At 44.7% G+C, this 17,906-nt stretch overlaps 1 protein-coding gene across 15 annotated transcripts in view; it reads left to right on the top strand.

Annotated features, from left to right (window-relative positions):
* Nucleotides 1-17,906, top strand: part of MACROD2 (mono-ADP ribosylhydrolase 2) — a 1,307,214-nt gene that overhangs the window by 1,191,822 nt on the left and 97,486 nt on the right. For all 15 annotated transcript variants that reach the window (XM_042847036.2, XM_042847039.2, XM_042847056.2 and 12 more), the window contains one exon: nt 5,956-6,037. In XM_042847036.2, coding sequence (XP_042702970.2) covers nt 5,956-6,037 — 82 coding nt within the window. The remainder of the gene's footprint in view (nt 1-5,955; nt 6,038-17,906) is intronic.

The following is a 17,906-nucleotide window of genomic DNA, read 5'->3' as shown; positions in this document are numbered from 1 at the left end:
ATGTCTGGCTCAGGATTCAGTCCAGTGTAAAACAGCTTCAGTCTTCTAAGTAACACAGGGCCTAGAAGGCTGTAGATCATGCATCAGGTGCAGCTAACCAAACCTGAAGACAGGTATGCCTCTCAACCTTAAATGGTGCCTGTCAAGTAGGATAGGTTCTCAAGGGGAAAAAATCAGTAAAGCTGCCTGGTAAGCAAACGACTCATGCAATTTAACTCCCTGCCTCCTGTGATGCAGGGCTCCTAATTTGGGGATTCTTTGATCCACCTATTCACAGCTGTGCAAGGAGCAGAATTTAATCAAGCTCTGAGAGGGGAAGGGTGCATCCAAGATGAGCCTTCAGAACAGAGCTGTCAATCAAGGATGAGCCTGAATACCCTCAAGTTACAACCCCTTTAAACCCTTTCCTCAATTGAGTGGTATTCATTCAGCTGTGGAAGAGCTAGCACCTGCAATAAGACATTGGAGATTCCCTGAGCGTACCGAGTAGAGTCCCTCAATATTATTTCTCTTCCCTCAGTGAAGGGGTAGCATGAAATATCTAATCAAGTTGGCATTCCACAGTCTCAAGAGAGGAGATTTGCCCTTTAGAATAAGGAGTAGCAAACTCAAATGCAGGTCCCAAAAGTCCTGCTGAGCTTTTGTGAGTCAGCAGCCAAGTGATTTTATGCTGGATTAAACCTTTACTTGATGTGGTTGGAATGGAAGTGGTGAGGACAAGGGTTACTTTCCATAGCTAATTTCAAATTATTTTAGCTGGGTATGTCAGATCAAATATTCAGTGACTGGCAGGATGCTAAAATTTGGTTTAATTTCAGATTTACTATCTGCCAACACATGCCATTCAATCAGATAAACACAGGATTTGAGCTGTCATCACAGCATTTTTATGCATACTTAAAAACAGGACACTTTTTTCACACACTGAGAAGAAATTGAACAGGTTTATAAATAGAGTATGTACAGTGAGGACACTGGAAACGTTCCACCAGTTTGAAAGATACTGCCATTTTCAGAGAGATGCCTTATTTTGAGAGCATTACATTAGAAACACAAGAATCCTTCAAATTCATGGAATATTTTAAGGGTGTCAACCTGTGTACAGAAAAAAAAAATAGAGAGCGAGCATATACTAAGGCCAAATTAAAATAAAATATTGTGATGTATGTGGATTGTATAACAGACTAGACACACGGAGACCACCATAGACTTCTGTGTGCATGACTAAAATTAATTCTCTGATTGATAAGTGCTTGTAGACGCAGGGCCTTGTTAGACTGACTATCACCGTCCTTGGATACTATAGTGATGGGTATGACCTGAGTACCTGGTCCAATAAGCCCAGGAGGTGAAGGTCGAATATGATGATGTAGGCTAGCCTGACGATCACTGGGGAAATCAACTTTTACAATCAATATAAATTAAGGAAATGAAGCGTAAAGCACCGATCCTGCAAACACACCCCCTTCACTTTGCACTTGTGAGTAGCCCCATTAACTTCAGTGGAACTACTCCCATGGATAAAGCAAAGCACCTATGTAACTGTTTGCTGGATTGTGGCCTTCCATTTTAAACATTGCATCATTGCCCCTTTGACCTGAGCAGTTGGCTAATATTCAGTCCCTTCAGGATTGTTTCCATTAGGAGAAACTGATGATACAAATCAAGTATTTCTCTGGTGTAATCTTGTTTATTTACAAAGCTTGTGCACCAAGTCCTGTTTCTCTGAATACAATAGAAACAAACAATAGCAGGCAGTTTCCTTGCTCAGAAATGCTCTATTGTGCCTCCCCAGCACACTCTGTGCTCAAGAAGCTCTGACTCTCTGCTTCCTGTCAGAGTCCCGCTCACAGGTTTCTCCAGGCTTTTGACTATAACATGCGCAGCCTACAAAACCAGCGTCCTAGCCCTGTGCTTTCCATCAAGGAAATCCATGCTAATCTACCTAGGTTAGCTCTGATCAGGCCTCTCCATGCAGCCAAGGGCCTTGGTTGCTAGCCACCCGTTTCCAGCTGTCTCATTACTTAAAGGGGCTTCATTGCACCTTCCGTTGAGCCTTCGAGTGGTTTGCACATTGACTTGAATAAGGGCTGTGATTCATTCTGATGCAAAGATTCACATTACCACTGTCAGGGCCGGCTCCAGCTTTTCTGCCAACCCAAGCTAAAAAAAAAAAAAAAAAGCCGTGATCGCGATCGGCGGCAGCAATTGGGAAAAAAAATAAATAAAAGCCGCGATCAGTGGCGGCAGTTCGGCGGCAGGTCCTTCGCTCCTAGAAGGAGTGAGAGACCTGCCGTCCCCGAATTGCCGCAGGTGCCACCTCTCTCCCTTGGCCGCCCCAAGCACCTGCATGTTAAGCTTGTGCCTGGAGCCGGCCCTGACCACTGTCCAGCATAATGTTCTTCCATCATTTTTTTGGCACTTTCACTCCAGGGTAAATAGATTTTGCTCTACCTGCTACTCACAAACAGAGAAGAACTAGTAGGGGAAGCAAAAGTGGATGGGAACCTGGGAGGCAGTGACCATGAGATGGTCGAGTTCAGGATCCTGACACAAGGAAGAAAGGAGAGCAGCAGAATACGGACCCTGGACTTCAGAAAAGCAGACTTTGACTCCCTCAGGGAACAGATGGGCAGGATCCCCTGGGAGAATAACATGAAGGGCAAAGGGGTCCAGGAGAGCTGGCTGTATTTTAAAGAATCCTTATTGAGGTTGCAGGAACAAACCATCCCGATGTGTAGAAAGAATAGTAAATATGGCAGGCGACCAGCTTGGCTAAACAGTGAAATCCTTGCTGATCTTAAACGCAAAAAAGAAGCTTACAAGAAGTGGAAGATTGGACAAATGACCAGGGAGGAGTATAAAAATATTGCTCAGGCGTGCAGGAGTGAAATCAGGAAGGCCAAATCACACTTGGAGTTGCAGTTAGCAAGAGATGTTAAGAGTAACAAGAAGGGTTTCTTCAGGTATGTTAGCAACAAGAAGAAAATCAAGGAAAGTGTGGGCCCCTTACTGAATGAGGGAGGCAACCTAGTGACCGAGGATGTGGAAAAAGCTAATGTACTCAATGATTTTTTTGCCTCTGTGTTCACGAACAAGGTCAGCTCCCAGACTGCTGCACTGGGCAGTACAGCATGGGGAGAAGGTGACCAACCCTCTGTGGAGAAAGAAGTGGTTCGGGACTATTTAGAAAAACTGGACGTGCACAAGTCCATGGGGCCGGATGCGCTGCATCCGAGGGTGCTAAAGGAGTTGGCGGGTGAGATTGCAGAGCCATTAGCCATTATTTTTGAAAACTCATGGCGATCGGGGAGGTCCCAGATGACTGGAAAAAGGCTAATGTAGTGCCCATCCTTAAAAAAGGGAAGAAGGAGGATCCGGGGAACTACAGGCCAGTCAGCCTCACCTCAGTCCCTGGAAAAATCATGGAGCAGGTCCTCAAGGAATCAATTATGAAACATTTAGAGGAGAGGAAAGTGATCAGGAACAGTCAGCATGGATTCACGAAGGGGAAGTCGTGCCTGACTAACCTAATTGCCTTCTATGATGAGATAACTGGCTCTGTGGATGAGGGGAAAGCAGTGGATGTGTTATTCCTTGACTTTAGCAAAGCTTTTGACACGGTCTCCCACAGTATTCTTGCCGCCAAGTTAAAGACGTATGGGCTGGATGAATGGACTGTAAGGTGGATAGAAAGCTGGCTAGATCGTCGGGCTCAACGGGTAGTGATCAATGGCTCCATGTCTAGTTGGCAGCCGGTTTCAAGCGGAGTGCCCCAAGGGTCGGTCCTGGGGCCGGTTTTGTTTAATATCTTTATTAATGATCTGGAGGATGGTGTGGACTGCACTCTCAGCAAGTTTGCAGATGACACTAAACTAGGAGGCGTGGTAGATACACTAGAGGGTAGGGATCGGATACAGAGGGACCTAGACAAATTAGAAGATTGGGCCGAAAAAAATCTGATGAGGTTCAACAAGGACAAGCGCAGAGTCCTGCACTTAGGACGGAAGAATCCCATGCACTGCTACAGACTAGGGACCGAATGGCTAGGTAGCACTTCTGCAGAAAAGGACCTAGGGGTCACAGTGGACGAGAAGCTGGATATGAATCAACAGTGTGCTCTTGTTGCCAAGAAGGCTAACGGCATTTTGGGCTGTATAAGTAGGGGCATTGCCAGCAGATCGAGGGACGTGATCGTTCCCCTTTATTCGACATTGGTGAGGCCTCATCTGGAATACTGTGTCCAGTTTTGGGCCCCACACTACAAGAAGGATGTGGAAAAATTGGAAAGAGTCCAGCGGAGGGCAACAAAAATGATTAGGGGTCTGGAGCACATGACTTATGAGGAGAGGCTGAGGGAACTGGGATTGTTTAGTCTCCAGAAGAGAAGAATGAGGGGGGATTTGATAGCAGCCTTCAACTACCTGAAGGGGGGTTCCAAAGAGGATGGAGCTCGGCTGTTCTCAGTGGTGGCAGACGACAGAACAAGGAGCAATGGTCTCAAGTTGCAGTGGGGGAGGTCCAGGTTGGATATCAGGAAAAACTATTTCACTAGGAGGGTGGTGAAACACTGGAATGCGTTACCTAGGGAGGTGGTGGAGTCTCCTTCCTTGGAGGTTTTTAAGGCCCGGCTTGACAAAGCCCTGGCTGGGATGATTTAGCTGGGAATTGGTCCTGCTTTGAGCAGGGGGTTGGACTAGATGACCTCTTGAGGTCCCTTCCAACTCTGATATTCTATGATTCTATGATACGTGGAGGAATGAAAAGTGGATTTCTCTGCACTGAGATAGGAGAGTTGTCTATGAGTATTTGAGGACAGGATCTGGCCCTTAAGTTCTACCAAGAAGCTGCTTTTCTGAAAGGCCAAGATTTTCCAGTAAGGATTAGGAGGAGTTTTTTCATGTTGACTGTTCTTTGTTGTTCCTGAGCTGCACAATGGCTCTAGCTCCCCATTCACCATCAGGGGAAGGCAGTGTGTGCACCTGTCAGAGGGGGAGGAGGAGGAGGGCAGCTTTAAACTGTGGTGAGGTCTCCATAGGGGACTTGTCAGCATAGAGGCTGGATCCTCTTTGCTCTGATCTTTCTGGCTAGCAACACTTGCTTTGCAGAAATGCTAGCTAGGTGTAGGCTGGACATGTGTTGGATACATGTGTTGCATCCCTGTTGTAGGTGACCTTTCTGCTGCTGGGGCTCTGTGCCCTGGGTCACGCTGACTGGTGCAAACATAAGCAAGGGTTGAATTGAGCTTCCTGCAATTTTTCAGCCTTTAGTTGTTGCTCTCGCTCTCTCTGTCTCTCTCTCTCTCTCCCTTTTTAAAAGAAACCTTTTCACATATAATGATCTCCCAGGCAATTTATTTTTAAAAGGTGGCGGGTGCTGCACACATTATGTGTTATGGTGCCATTTATATGCTTGGCCTCACTGACTATATGGCATATTAAATGTTTTATTTACCCTGTGTGCTGCTTATTCTGTAAACAGCTTTTGTTTTTGTTGCATTTCTGGCTATATTATATAGCGAGTAAATAGTTTCATGTAAATTAAAACCACACGAAAGCTTTTCAAGCCATTCTAAAATGCTAAACAGTTTTGCAAATATGTTTGTTGGGCAAAGATTGAATAAAGAGCTCTTTGCTTACCCATTTATTCTATTATACTCCTGCTAGATACCCCTTGTGTGACTCTTCCAGCTGGAATACCAGAGCACATTTATACCATTCTCAGAGGTGGTTTGCATAAACAATAGGCATTTAACAAAGAACACAGTAGTGAACTGCAGTTAAAAATGGTGTTTTGAATATTACAATACAGCTCATACAGTAAACACAAAACACAATGTTTTCCCACTTAACTGGCATACAAAATGTCAGTTCAAACATTTCTGTGCTGTTATTAAATATTATTCTTAACATTTATTATTACTCTAGTTTCACTGTGAATAATTGTTTCTTACAGATGGATCGTGTCATCTTCTGCGTCTTTTTGGAGGTCGACTACAAAATTTTCAAGAAGAAAATGAGCGAATATTTCCCCACAGGTATGTGCAGTCATTAGTTGCCTTCTGACTTTCATAAATTGGGCAGTAAAAAGACAGCAGTTGGCATCTTCTTGCTATGCCACAGCAAAAACTAAAACGTTAACTTTCTTTCAAGATCAACTACATATCAAGGCTCCAACCCTGCAAATACTTATGCATGTGCTTAACTTTTGAAATCAGTGGAACTACTCCTAGTAGCAAAGATTAGAACATGCAAAAATGTGTTTGTACGACAGGAGCCTAACTTTGTAATATTGAGAATTGGTTGTTTCCACATTTCTGCTGTTTCTGTCTCCAGTCATTAAAACTAGTTTTATAGCACCAAACACTGACTTCAAGAAGGAAATGATTTACACTAATGTAAGAGGGGAGGGATAGCTCAGTGGTTTGAGCATTGGCCTCCTTAAACCCATGGTTGTGCGTTCAATCCTTGAGGGGGCCACTTAGGGATCTGGGGCAAAATCAGTACTTGGTCTTGCTAGTGAAGGCAGGGGGCCTGGACTCGATGACTTTTCAAGGTCCCTTCCGGTTCTATGAGATTTGATAGGTATATCTCCATAAGTGAGGGAAGAATAAGGCTGTCTGTGGTTATGGCTTTTACATGTGCTTTGTCCATGTTTTCTCTTCATTAATGATGCTGCTACGATTTCATTGTGACTGAAAAAATATCACAGGAGCTAAAACCTGAATGAGAACTTAAAGTTTGAGCTGTCCCTGTACAAAAATGAATCAGAGGAAAGGCAGCTCTCTGGAGCACTTAGGGAATGTTAGTAATTTGTCTTCTGTCTCACATGGAAGTCTCCTCTTTGGAATGTAAGAAAACCTAATGGATAGTAAATGAAAAAAATAACAACTCAGAGTAACTGATTTATTTTTATTGTGTGTATCATTAGGGATTTGTATTTGTTTTATTTCTCAACCCTGCCTTGCTTTTTTTCTTTTTATTGCTTGTACAGTGCTTTGTCCTTTCTGTTGCATTGCTTCTTCTGAGGATGTTCTTGCCTATGCTTAGCGTTCAGATTCTAGCAGCCTGGTCCTCCTGAATTACATGTGCACCCACTATAAGACCCCTTTACACTGCCAGGTTGATGTAAAGTTTAAATGAGAATCAGGCCTCAGGTGACTAATGAGGATCTTAGCTGCTTTTTGGCTATCCAGAAAGTCACAGTGGCCAAAAGTGGTGTTTTCCCCCTATTTGGCTTGTGTCAAGGCAATTGTGACCTTTCTGCCTGATCTCACTATTCTTGTAGATGCCTCTGTCACCTCCTGATTCAATTACTGCAGTGATCTCTCAGGGAGGCTGCAATTAAAGACCCCCTGAGTACTTCAGCTAGCACAGACTGTGGCTATCCACTTACTTAGCAATATATTGTGTCTGGACTATATTATGCATGCGCTCCAAAGACTGCATTAGCTTCTAATTCATTCAGTGTGTTACTCTTTGGCAGTGTTGCCCAGTGGATAGGAGAGTGGATTTGGTCTCAGGAGATCTATGTTCTGTTGCTGGCCGTGATATTGAGCAAACCACTCCCCCTCCTCACAGAGCCTAGGTATCTAAGAGAGAATTTCAGGGCCCCATCCTCAGAGGAGAAAGGGAATGGAATTTGCTTCCACCTTGATCTGACACAGCCTGACTTTGTTGACTTCCTGCGCATACTGCAAGGCAGAGGTGACAGGTAACTGTGGATTGCGGGGAGCATGCAATTGAAAGGTTCTGTGGGGGCATGTAACCGTCACACACATTGCCTCTGCCTCCCCCCCGAAAATTGATACATATGTAGACAACATACAGTAGCAACTACCTCCTCCTGCTCCCTGGCCTGTGGCTGGCCAGCCCTTTGCAGAGCTTGCAGGCGTCCCTCCCTGCCTGAACTATCCACAATCCATTTAGCAAGTGTTCAAAACAAGACCAACAAAAGGGGCAACACAGTTGGGATGTACAGTCTCCCCCGTGCCCCATCAGGGTAGGTGGCGATGGTGCTTGGGGCTGGGTCATCTCCGTTAGCAAGGAGGTTGGAGAATTATCAGTCACTTTTTGTTGGGGGGGGCGGAACGTGACACCCCCAAACTGCCTTCTCCTTGATAGGCACATTGGAGGCTGCTGCAATGCACCCCCAGCAGCCGAAGCAGCAGCAGGAGGAGGGTCCAACCCCTCTTTCCCACTGCCTCCCCCCAGACTGCTCCCCTCACTCATCCCCAGGGCTTTCAGGCTGGATGGGGCTCCACCTTAGCTGCCTGGCGCTGAGCACCACGTCGCAGCTCCTGTACCCGATCTTGAAGATGCTCCCCTGACTCACCTCAGTGGGCCGTCTGCAGCAGGGAAGGAGAAGCAGCTTCATATAGGGGGCGGGAGTGGAGAGCTCAGCCCACAGCCAGACATCCTGCTGCTTCCTCCCTCCCCACGCTGCATGGACACACGGCAAGTGCTGCCGGAGCCCCTTGCTGCTGGGCATCCCAGTGAGAGGCGGCCTGAGAAATCGAGGGGGCACATGACCCTACGTGCCCTCCCCCCATGTGTTGCCCCTGCTGCAAGGCCCATATGGCACTCATCTTTTTGGAACAGAAAGGGGTTTCCGTTTGGGTGGCTCTAGTTGGGGTGCAGTGGCTTTTATTGTCCTTTTGACACATTAAATTGATTATTTGCTGTACATAGACTTGAATTACTTAGGGGCATGGGAAGGTGTTTATGAGCTTATTGTGTAAAGTAAACTGAAGAGGGGGAAAACCCCTCCTAACGGTTCAGTGCTGCAGGTGGCTGAGCGCTGCTGGAAGAGGTGTGGACGGGCAAAGGTTAAGCTCAGCACCTGTGCAGGGGGCCTTCCACAGAGGGCCAGATTTTCACACTCAGCACTCACAGGTGGGGTCAGATTTTCAGAAGACCTCCGGGCCCATTTTTAAAAGGAGCTTCAGATAGACCAAGATTTTCAAAAGTGACTGGTGATTCCGAGTGCTTCAGTTTTGGGGTCCCCAGCTTGAGATGCCTTAAAGGGGGGCAGGGGTGATTTTCAGAAAGAGCAGCGTATCTACCTTCTGTAAAGGAGGCACTTTAAAGTGTCTCAAGTTCGGCACCCAAAATCATCAATTAGTTTTGAAAATGTTGGCCCTAGCAAGAGATGAAGGACTGCCCAGAGGTTAGGGCATTAGCCTGGGACTTAGGAGACTTGGAGTCAATTCCCTGCTCTGCCACAGCCAGCCTGTGTGCCTTGGGTAAGTCACTTAGGGTCAGATTTTTAGAGGTATTTAGGTGCCTGGTTCCCAATGAAATCAATGAGTGAGGTGCCTAAATACCTTTAAAAACTGGCCATTAGTCTCTGTGTGCCTCAGTTTCCTACCCACAGATCGCTGACCCAGCCAAGTTGTACACGTGCAGAGTCTGAGTATGGACACTGACCACACTGCAGCAGCCACTGAGCGATTCCATTCCCAATAGCTCTGTGTCTTACCCCTAGAAACAGAGTCAATAACACCACTGTCGTACGTAGCGGTGGGGTCACCAGCCAATAACAGTGGAAAGAGTGCCTGTCTTAACATTTCTTCAGGAGGGATCTCCCTAGCTAACTATCAGGCTGAGAGAAAGAGAGAGAAGAGACCTGCTGTGGAAGGGTGCAAATGAATCCACCATGACACCTCCACAAGTGTCTTTTGAGGAGCACAATGAACCCCTGCAGCTGCTGACCCCTCTGTAGCTTCCCCTGTGATGGCAGCTGTGAATTATTTTGACCCCTCCCCCCCAAGATTATTAGCCTTCAGGTCTCACTGGAGGTAGAGGGGAAGGGGAATCAGGATTCACAGAGAGCATAGAAAGGTCATAGTGCAGGGAATATGGTTTAGCTCTCTAACCCGTCTAGGAAATTTGACCATGAAGCAGATGTGCAGCCATTAAAACAGCCTGACTGTCCTGAGGATTGGTTAGGCTGAAGCAAAGTTCCCTTCTGTGAGAACCTTTGCAGCCCTTAGAATATGAACTATAGAAATTTGGGGGGCCGTCATCAGAGCAAATTATTAAAATAAATACAGGAATACTCAAACATTTAACAGGATCTAAAAGATTTGCAAGAAGGGAGGAGCCAACCCGACCAGGCCAAATAATAATGGGGAGAAGATAAAAAATAAGGGGCTGCAGAAGTTGTGATTTCCCCCTTGCATGCTGAAGGGGGGGAAATCTGTGCACAGAGGGTCTTTGCCCCTGCGGGGTTACAGATAAGTATGGATCATGGTGGCTTGACCCTAAATATGGATTTTTAAAAAATCATGAAGCACATTTATACTGGCAAAAGACATGTAAGTAACTACCAATATCTTGCTGACCCAGTCAACAAGTGTTGACTTGTGATAGTCGTGATTTGTTTACTATGATTGGGGTCTACATTACCCATTGTGAGATGAAGAGTGTCAGAAGAGTGAAAAAGGAGATGCAAGTGCCCACCCATATAGACTTCCATGGGAGGATTCTAGCCTTGCTACTGTAGGTGGGCCAGAGACAGAAAATTTGGATTTGGGTCTGAACTCCAAAACCTTTGGTGGAGTTTGTATCCTGGGTGTTGTGTTGGACTCATCTCTACATTACACCTTCTATCTCAGTCTCTAATGATTAAACATTGAAACGATATTGGCATCCTTCTAAGTAACATCATGTTGTGGAACACAGGATCATAGAATCTACATGGCAAACTTCACCAATCATTCTTAAACAAAATATCTCAAATGAAGGGGTGGCTTCTGACTTAACCAGCTCTGCAACAACAGAACTCCGTTTGGCCTCATTCTCCACTCCCTTGCACCTTATTTACATATTTATTCATATTTATTTATTTGGCTTTCTACAATAATAAAAAGGGATGCCTATCCAAGAACTCTAGACCCCCATGACACCAATTATAAAACCAAATGAAACAGCCAGTGGAACTGAACACCCTATAAAACACAAAAGTCTCCTTCATCCCCATACAACTAACCCCACCCTCGGTATCAACCCACACAGATAAATGTACCTGAAATAGTGCCCAGTTACATCTTTGTAGAGGTGTAAAATGCTGCCCAATCAGAATGGTAGTCTTTTACATTCTTGTGTTCACTTTGCCCATGTGTAAATGACTATATGAGGTGCAGGGAATGGAAAAGCATGCCTTAAATTTGTTTCCATGTGGCTTACTACCTTACCGAAAGTTGATTAATTTTAATCTTTTCTGTGAGTAAAACGACATTACAAGACTATTGAGTTTTTTGGGAAAGACATAATAGAAAATGTCAATTTAATATTTGTTGGACATCCATGGACACTAATTGGCACTTCTGTTGGCAATCTCAGAAGAGACATAAGGACTGAATGGGTTTGAAAAGTGATCCACATTCTCATTCCAATCAGGACTGAGGCACAATGGTAGGGCAGTTGTGATGTTGTTGCCTATGCCAGGCCTGTCTTGTGGATACAGTAAACACTTTCTTTGCCAGTGATGTCAACCCAGCAATTTTCACCAGCATTAAATTCACTTTAATTTAAAAAGAAAAAGAAATAAAAAATATCCCTGAATAATGGTCCCATTTCCTGAATTATTCTTTTTTTGTTCTTTTGTGAGCTATCTTCATGTGGCTTGTCTTTCACTGTGATTTACATATAAAGACACTGACAATTATTGTGCAGATGCCTTGACTTTGAAGGTGTCCCATATCTCTAGAAGACCAGTTTCTTGCACAATGGACTTTGTTAATATGGTTCCATGACAGGGAGCTTGCTACAGTCACTGCCTCTGGCAATAACTTTCTGACATTTAGATTATATTCTGGAGGGATTCATAAACTATACTGATGTTTTTTTATATTCCATATATTCTTAAAGCAAAGAAAAAGATTTTTTTGAAGTAGCAGTGTTCCTGGTTTGCCATGTATTTCAACTGATCGTGCTCTATCTTAGTATTCACTGGGGTGCTTCTTTAAACTGAGAGAAAAGTTGTTGAGATTTCAGATGTGAACCTAGTGTTCAGAAATTCTAAGAAAGGTTTCCACTTCAACATGTGTGGACCAGGTTACTTAGAAAAGCAATACCTTCCTGATTTTATCCACAGAAATAGTTATTACTTTAAACTTGCTGCATTAATAAATCCAAAAAGACATCCAAATACTTGAGCTAGTCAAGAGATAATGATATGAAGCTAGAGTTACACCTCAGTGCGTTTCAGTAAGTGGAATATAGATATAGGGAAATAGTTCCATTACTGGGACATAATATTAAGCATATTTTGCAAATGGAGTGCCAGAAAAATTAGTTGAGTAATGCTACTTATCCTGCACCAAGTGCCAAAAGCCTAGTCATTTGTAAAGTGTACATATCTATAGGAGGAAAAGCAGACCTCTATGGTAATATGAATCTATGGATAATTCATAATTTACTCTCATGTATGAATGTAGTTGTTTGATCCTCATTGTTATAATCTACGCATTTCTGAATTAGAATTACTGTAGTCAGTGGGTCAGGGCTTGATGCAAAGTCCACTGAAGTCAATGGGAGGCTTACGTAGGCTTTGATCTAGCCCAGAGCCCACTCATAATGGTTCATGGTCACTGACACAGAAAAATACTGGTTTTTTCTATGAACAATTTTTTTCTGGTGAACGTTTTGTTCTTTTGACGATAAACTTCTAAAATGTAAGCAGGAAAAAAATAGGATGAGCGTAGAAAAATGTGCTGCAGGAAGACATTCCTCTGTGCCTAGAGCAATAGCTTAGTCTTAACTTAAAAGGGAAGAGAAACAGCCAAGTCTTTCTTTCTGTTTCATATCTTCCTATGGAGTAAAACAGCTCTGACATTTTCAATCCAGATATGTTGTAAAATCCCCTCAGCTGTTAGTCCGCAAGAATGTCCAGATACAATGTATTGCCACATGACTTCCAGCAAATCAGGAATCCTATCCTGCAACCCTTGTTCCTGCACATAGTTCTTACTCACACCATTGATTTCAGTGGACCAGTCACATGACTAAATGTTACAGTAAAGGGCCCAATATTTGTATTGCTTAGCTGCAATTCATTGTTCCTTCTGAGAGAAACCTTGTTCAGTTTTCTATCCGTTGATTTTTATTGATAAATATGCTTTTATAACGTCTACTGGGAAACACAGCATAAACCTATCGGAACCTACAGAAATTCTGGGATTGGGGGTCAAATTAGAAAACACCCACGATTTCTCTCTTGGAATCCCATCATTTTGCCAGCGCCATTTTCAAACTGCTGGCAGGCAGCATGGAGGGCACACTGCCGAGTGCTGCAATCCTGACAGTCATTAATACAAACTGGATAATGCAGTTGCACTGACAGATGGATTTGAGTCAGCAGCTTCAGATGCCGCAGCAATACGGCAACAGGTGGAGGAGGAGCAGGAGGAAGAAATGGAGCGGTTAGTTCTGCAGGGCATTTATCTGGAGCAGCTTCACTTGGTGGAGTGCCACTTCTGGATTTGATCAACTAGCACTAACTGGTGGGATAGGATAGTGAGGCAGCATTGGGATGACCAGCAGTGGCTGCGGACTTTCAGGATGCAGAAGACTACTTGCCTATTTGGTTGATCGAAATGGTAGTCCCAGTATGGTTTGTTTCCCATCGTTTGCAGAACGGTGCTGGCATGGGCTGCTGCGCTTGATGTTCATAACAAATGGCGCTCCATCACAGCTATTTGCCTTGGCATTGTCTTCCTCAAGTCCCTTTCCTGGGTCACATGCTCCATTTTGAGCCTTTCTGAGTGCTCCAGGAAACCATCTTTCTACACTTCTGCCTTTGTGGACTTCCCTTGGGATGCAGTCACTAGGTCCTGGAACATTTCCTCTGTTATCATCTTTTTTTCCCTTTGGAGTTTAGTCAGCCTCTCAGTGACTTATAAGCCCCCCGTGTGCATGGACAGAAGCATTGCAAGTTCCAAGGGAAATCAGAAAAAGCACAAACAATTATTGTCCCCATTCCAGCAACAATAAACTGTTGCTTTTCTCACAAATTGAAATGCTATTTCCATCTTCTCTTTGCACTCTGGGGCTTGCTTTGAGAGGTTAAGACATTTTGAAAATTACAACCCTCTTGTATAAGAACCTTATGAAAATGTTGGTCTGAGGGTGATATTGGCTGCTTTAGATTGTGGTGGGGGGTTGTGTGGTGGGTGCGGGGGGGGGAGGGGCTGTGGTGGTTTTAGGTGAATGGGATATGTGGAATGGTTGGGTGTAGGCCTTTAGGTTTTAAGTGTGGGGGGGCTTGTTTGGATGGAGGACAGTCGGGGACAGGTTTCAGAGTGGTAGCCGTGTTAGTCTGTATCAGTCGGGGACAGGTTAGTTTTGCATGTGCTCTTCTGCAGGCTGTCCTTACATTCGAGGATGTTACCCTGAGGCAAGCTTGCAGGAGACACAGAAGGGAAGATCAGAAGCACTGCTCTTTACCAGGATGCTGTTGCCACAGCTGGTGCAGAAATGGAAGGGAAATGGTAGCTGAATGCGCAGTCCCAAGAGAGCAGCAGTGACATGCAATGTGCATGCCAAAATAGAGCACTATCCTCGCCTTAAGTTTTCTTTTATGACACCCACAGATCAGCATAAAGTGCACTGAAACACACAAAAAGCGTATTGTTCAATAATTGTTTCACGTAGCCAGGAATGCCTAATAATGGCTACAAATATATGTATTTTGAAATGTCTGTAAAGCCTGTTTGGGGCAACTTATCTCTTCAAATCTCAAGTTAGCTAAAAGATGGGGGCTTTATAAAAGAGTAAGTCAATTTTTTCTATTGTTTTTTTCTTTATCTGTTCCTGCCATACACAGGACTGCCATGCAGTACGTTTGATTTATTTTAAATTCCTTGGTGCTGGTGTAACGCCGACAGACCCAGGTCGTCGTCAGGCAGGATCGAACCTTAGTGCATGAGGGTCTACCACATGAGCTAAAAGTTAATTGCCTCTTAGCTAAGGCTGTAGAGCACGAGCACTGTCTCTCCCCCCCCCCTCCTCTTCCTCTTCTTCTTCCTCTCCTCGCAGATGGGACAGAACACCACACCCAGGAGATGTGTGGGTTACATCAGCATCATGGGTAAGGGGCAGGAGGTTGGCAAGGGATGGGGCAGGGGGGAGCGAGCGAGCAGGAAGCAGGGTTTGGAGGTAGCAAATGTGGTCAGTGGTTGTGGGATATGATACTGCAGGGAAATAAAGTTTTATAGCTTTAAATCTCCGGCATGGATGCCATTTTCAGCACATTGTGGTGGAAAGGCATTAAAAGTCAATCAAATGGAGAGAGTCTTCTAGCTCTGCCCAGCATGGTGGTTGTTGATGAACTGGAGAGTCAATTGCTTGTCCACCTTTTGATTTGTTATGAAATATGTTCAAGAGGCCAAAAACCAATGTCAGTCAGGTTTATTGCTGTAAGCCAATAATAACATAGTATGGAAAATGTATATGATACAATCTCGGGGAAGCTGTGTCGTGCAGCACAGTTGCATTCACTGTACATAGCAGGTGTGCTCCCAAAATTCACATTTCAGCTGCTATTATTTAGATGATGATTTTACAAGTTACATATCTCTTTACACATCACTAACATCCAGCCGATCAGTTTGTTCCAGTTCCCTAACGCGTTCTGTTCCTTCCTTACCTTTGTTTTGGATACTAGCATTCCAGGTACTGGTCCACAAAGGGACTTTCCTAGCTTGTACTAAGACATAAAACCAAACGTATCTTAGTTGCGATAAGTTTTCTATCTGCTTAAGCCAAATGCTTATTTCAGCAGATGCAAGGAGTTATGGGATACTTGGCATAAATGAACAGGATTATGGTATAAGCCAGTTTAGGCTATATCACTGTTACAATATTTGTGCTTAATGTTATTGTTGCTTAATATGTATGTATATATTATTCACCCTATATATATGTTTGCATGTATCATCCACCACATATACATAGGGTGGATAATACATATTATTAATATGATATATGTTAGCTGGCATATATTAGTTAACAATGGTGAACAACCAGCACTCGGAAATCCCCCTATACGTTGTATTTCACATAATATCAGAGCACTACACTGCAGCATTTTCAGGCTGGTTGCTGGTAGTGCTCTCTTCCACAGCAGTTTGTCTGGTTGTTTGCATGGGATTCTTGTGTAACCTCTGAGACTGCTAGATCATACAGTTCTTGCTTTCTAGAAAAATCTCCTCCTGGTGGGGATCCCTTACGTGGTGCCAAGGGTACTTGCCATTTTGTCTGGAGTGCTTTATGGAAAACTCATTCTCATATCATTCTTGGGTGCAGTAGTAGCATCATTTGCAAAAATGAAGTCCAGTTTGTCATGTTATAGGTAAGATAATGGGAGCATTATTGAGGGTCTTGTTCTGGTCCTGTGCCTTCAATTACTCCTCCCAGGGCTCCTTTGCTTTCACTCAACCTTGGTACCAGCTCTGGTAATGCCGCCTTTTCATCATTTGCTCAGATGATGTCCTGTAGATGTCTGCATTCCAGTGACTCTTCTCAAGATGGGACAGGACATACATCTTTCCAAAGAGTGCAGTCCAGTCCACACAGCAACTTGGTGGGTGGGGGTGCATGGCTGCTATGATGATACGTGAACTCACCACTACCTCGTATCAAAGAGAGCACTTGAGGCTGAGTGTTTGCATTTCAATGGAGAGGTTACATTTTGTCAAGGTGACCCCTGGACAGAGGCGAAAGTAAGTTGGTACAGGCCAGCATGGCGTACCGGTAAGAAAGTGGCCGCTGGTACGGCCCGGGTGCAAAAGGGGAAGCTGCCCGCAGCGGCCAGAGCCCCGGGCCTTTAAATCGCCGCCAGAGCCCAGGGCAGCATGGGCCAGGCAGCGCTGAAGGGCTGGCTGGGGGCGTTCGCTCCAGCTCCGCCCCTTCCACCCAAGGCTCCGCCCCTTCCAGGGGCCCAGAGCCGCCCCCCGTACCTTGCCCAGGAGCCCAGCCGCCCTGCATACCAGTAAGTCCTTTAAGTTACTTTCACCCCTGCCCTGGAGCTGAGGAGAGAACAGATACACAGACAAGCTGATGCAGGAGTGAAGCTTTACAGTGGAGGATAACAATGAGAGGCCTGACAGAAGCAGAAATCCTAAAGGGAACAAGCTCACTGTGATGGGCAGTTACTCCTGTTCCCCGGGGGATCGTTTACTGTGGCCTAAAATGCAAAATACCTCACTTTAAAAGGTTGTGTGGGAATGCAAGGCACTATAAACTAAAGTTACACTGCTGTAACGTCCCCATGTAGACAAGACCTTATGGTCTGCCATCCTGTTATAACGATCCTTTCTCTCTGCTTCATCAAGCAGTGTCCCATCCCCCATAAAACATTCCAAGTGCCTTGCATTTACTGCTCAGCAATATTCCGTCGTCACCACTCACTAACAAAAAGTAGCTTCATGTGCTTGAATGATCCTGGTTGCAAAGACTGCGGTTAAAATCTTGTCTGACTCATTGAGTTGCCTCTGTGCCAGGCCATTGTTGAGTGTTTTTAAGAAACCTCACCCCTGTTGTGTCAAACAGTGGGCCACCCCACACAAAACATATTATTTCTGGTGTGAAAATTCCAGCCTGCAGGTGAGCTTGAAATTAACTTGAGTGAGTATCCATGTAAGTAAAACTCAATCGCTTCATTGTTTGGTGGGGGAGGAGGGGAAGGCAAGAGAGGTCTGTGGAGCTGAAACCGATTTCCTCTCTAAACTGATGCATTTTGAACTCATTAGTCACTCCGTTCTTCATATGGATGGTGTCAGCATCTGTAAAATAGAATCCCCAATCTTGAGCGTGGCTGTTGTATTGGAGTGAAACAATTTGGTTCAGTTTATTTGCAATTGGAGTAGAAGCTACTACGCATTCTGTGTGAGTAGGCTAGAC

This window comes from Chrysemys picta, chromosome 3 (assembly GCF_011386835.1).
Source record: "Chrysemys picta bellii isolate R12L10 chromosome 3, ASM1138683v2, whole genome shotgun sequence".
NCBI classification, from domain to species: domain Eukaryota; kingdom Metazoa; phylum Chordata; order Testudines; family Emydidae; genus Chrysemys; species Chrysemys picta.
The sequence above is the reverse complement of the archived record's forward strand: the minus strand, read 5'-3'. Positions and strand labels throughout refer to the sequence as shown.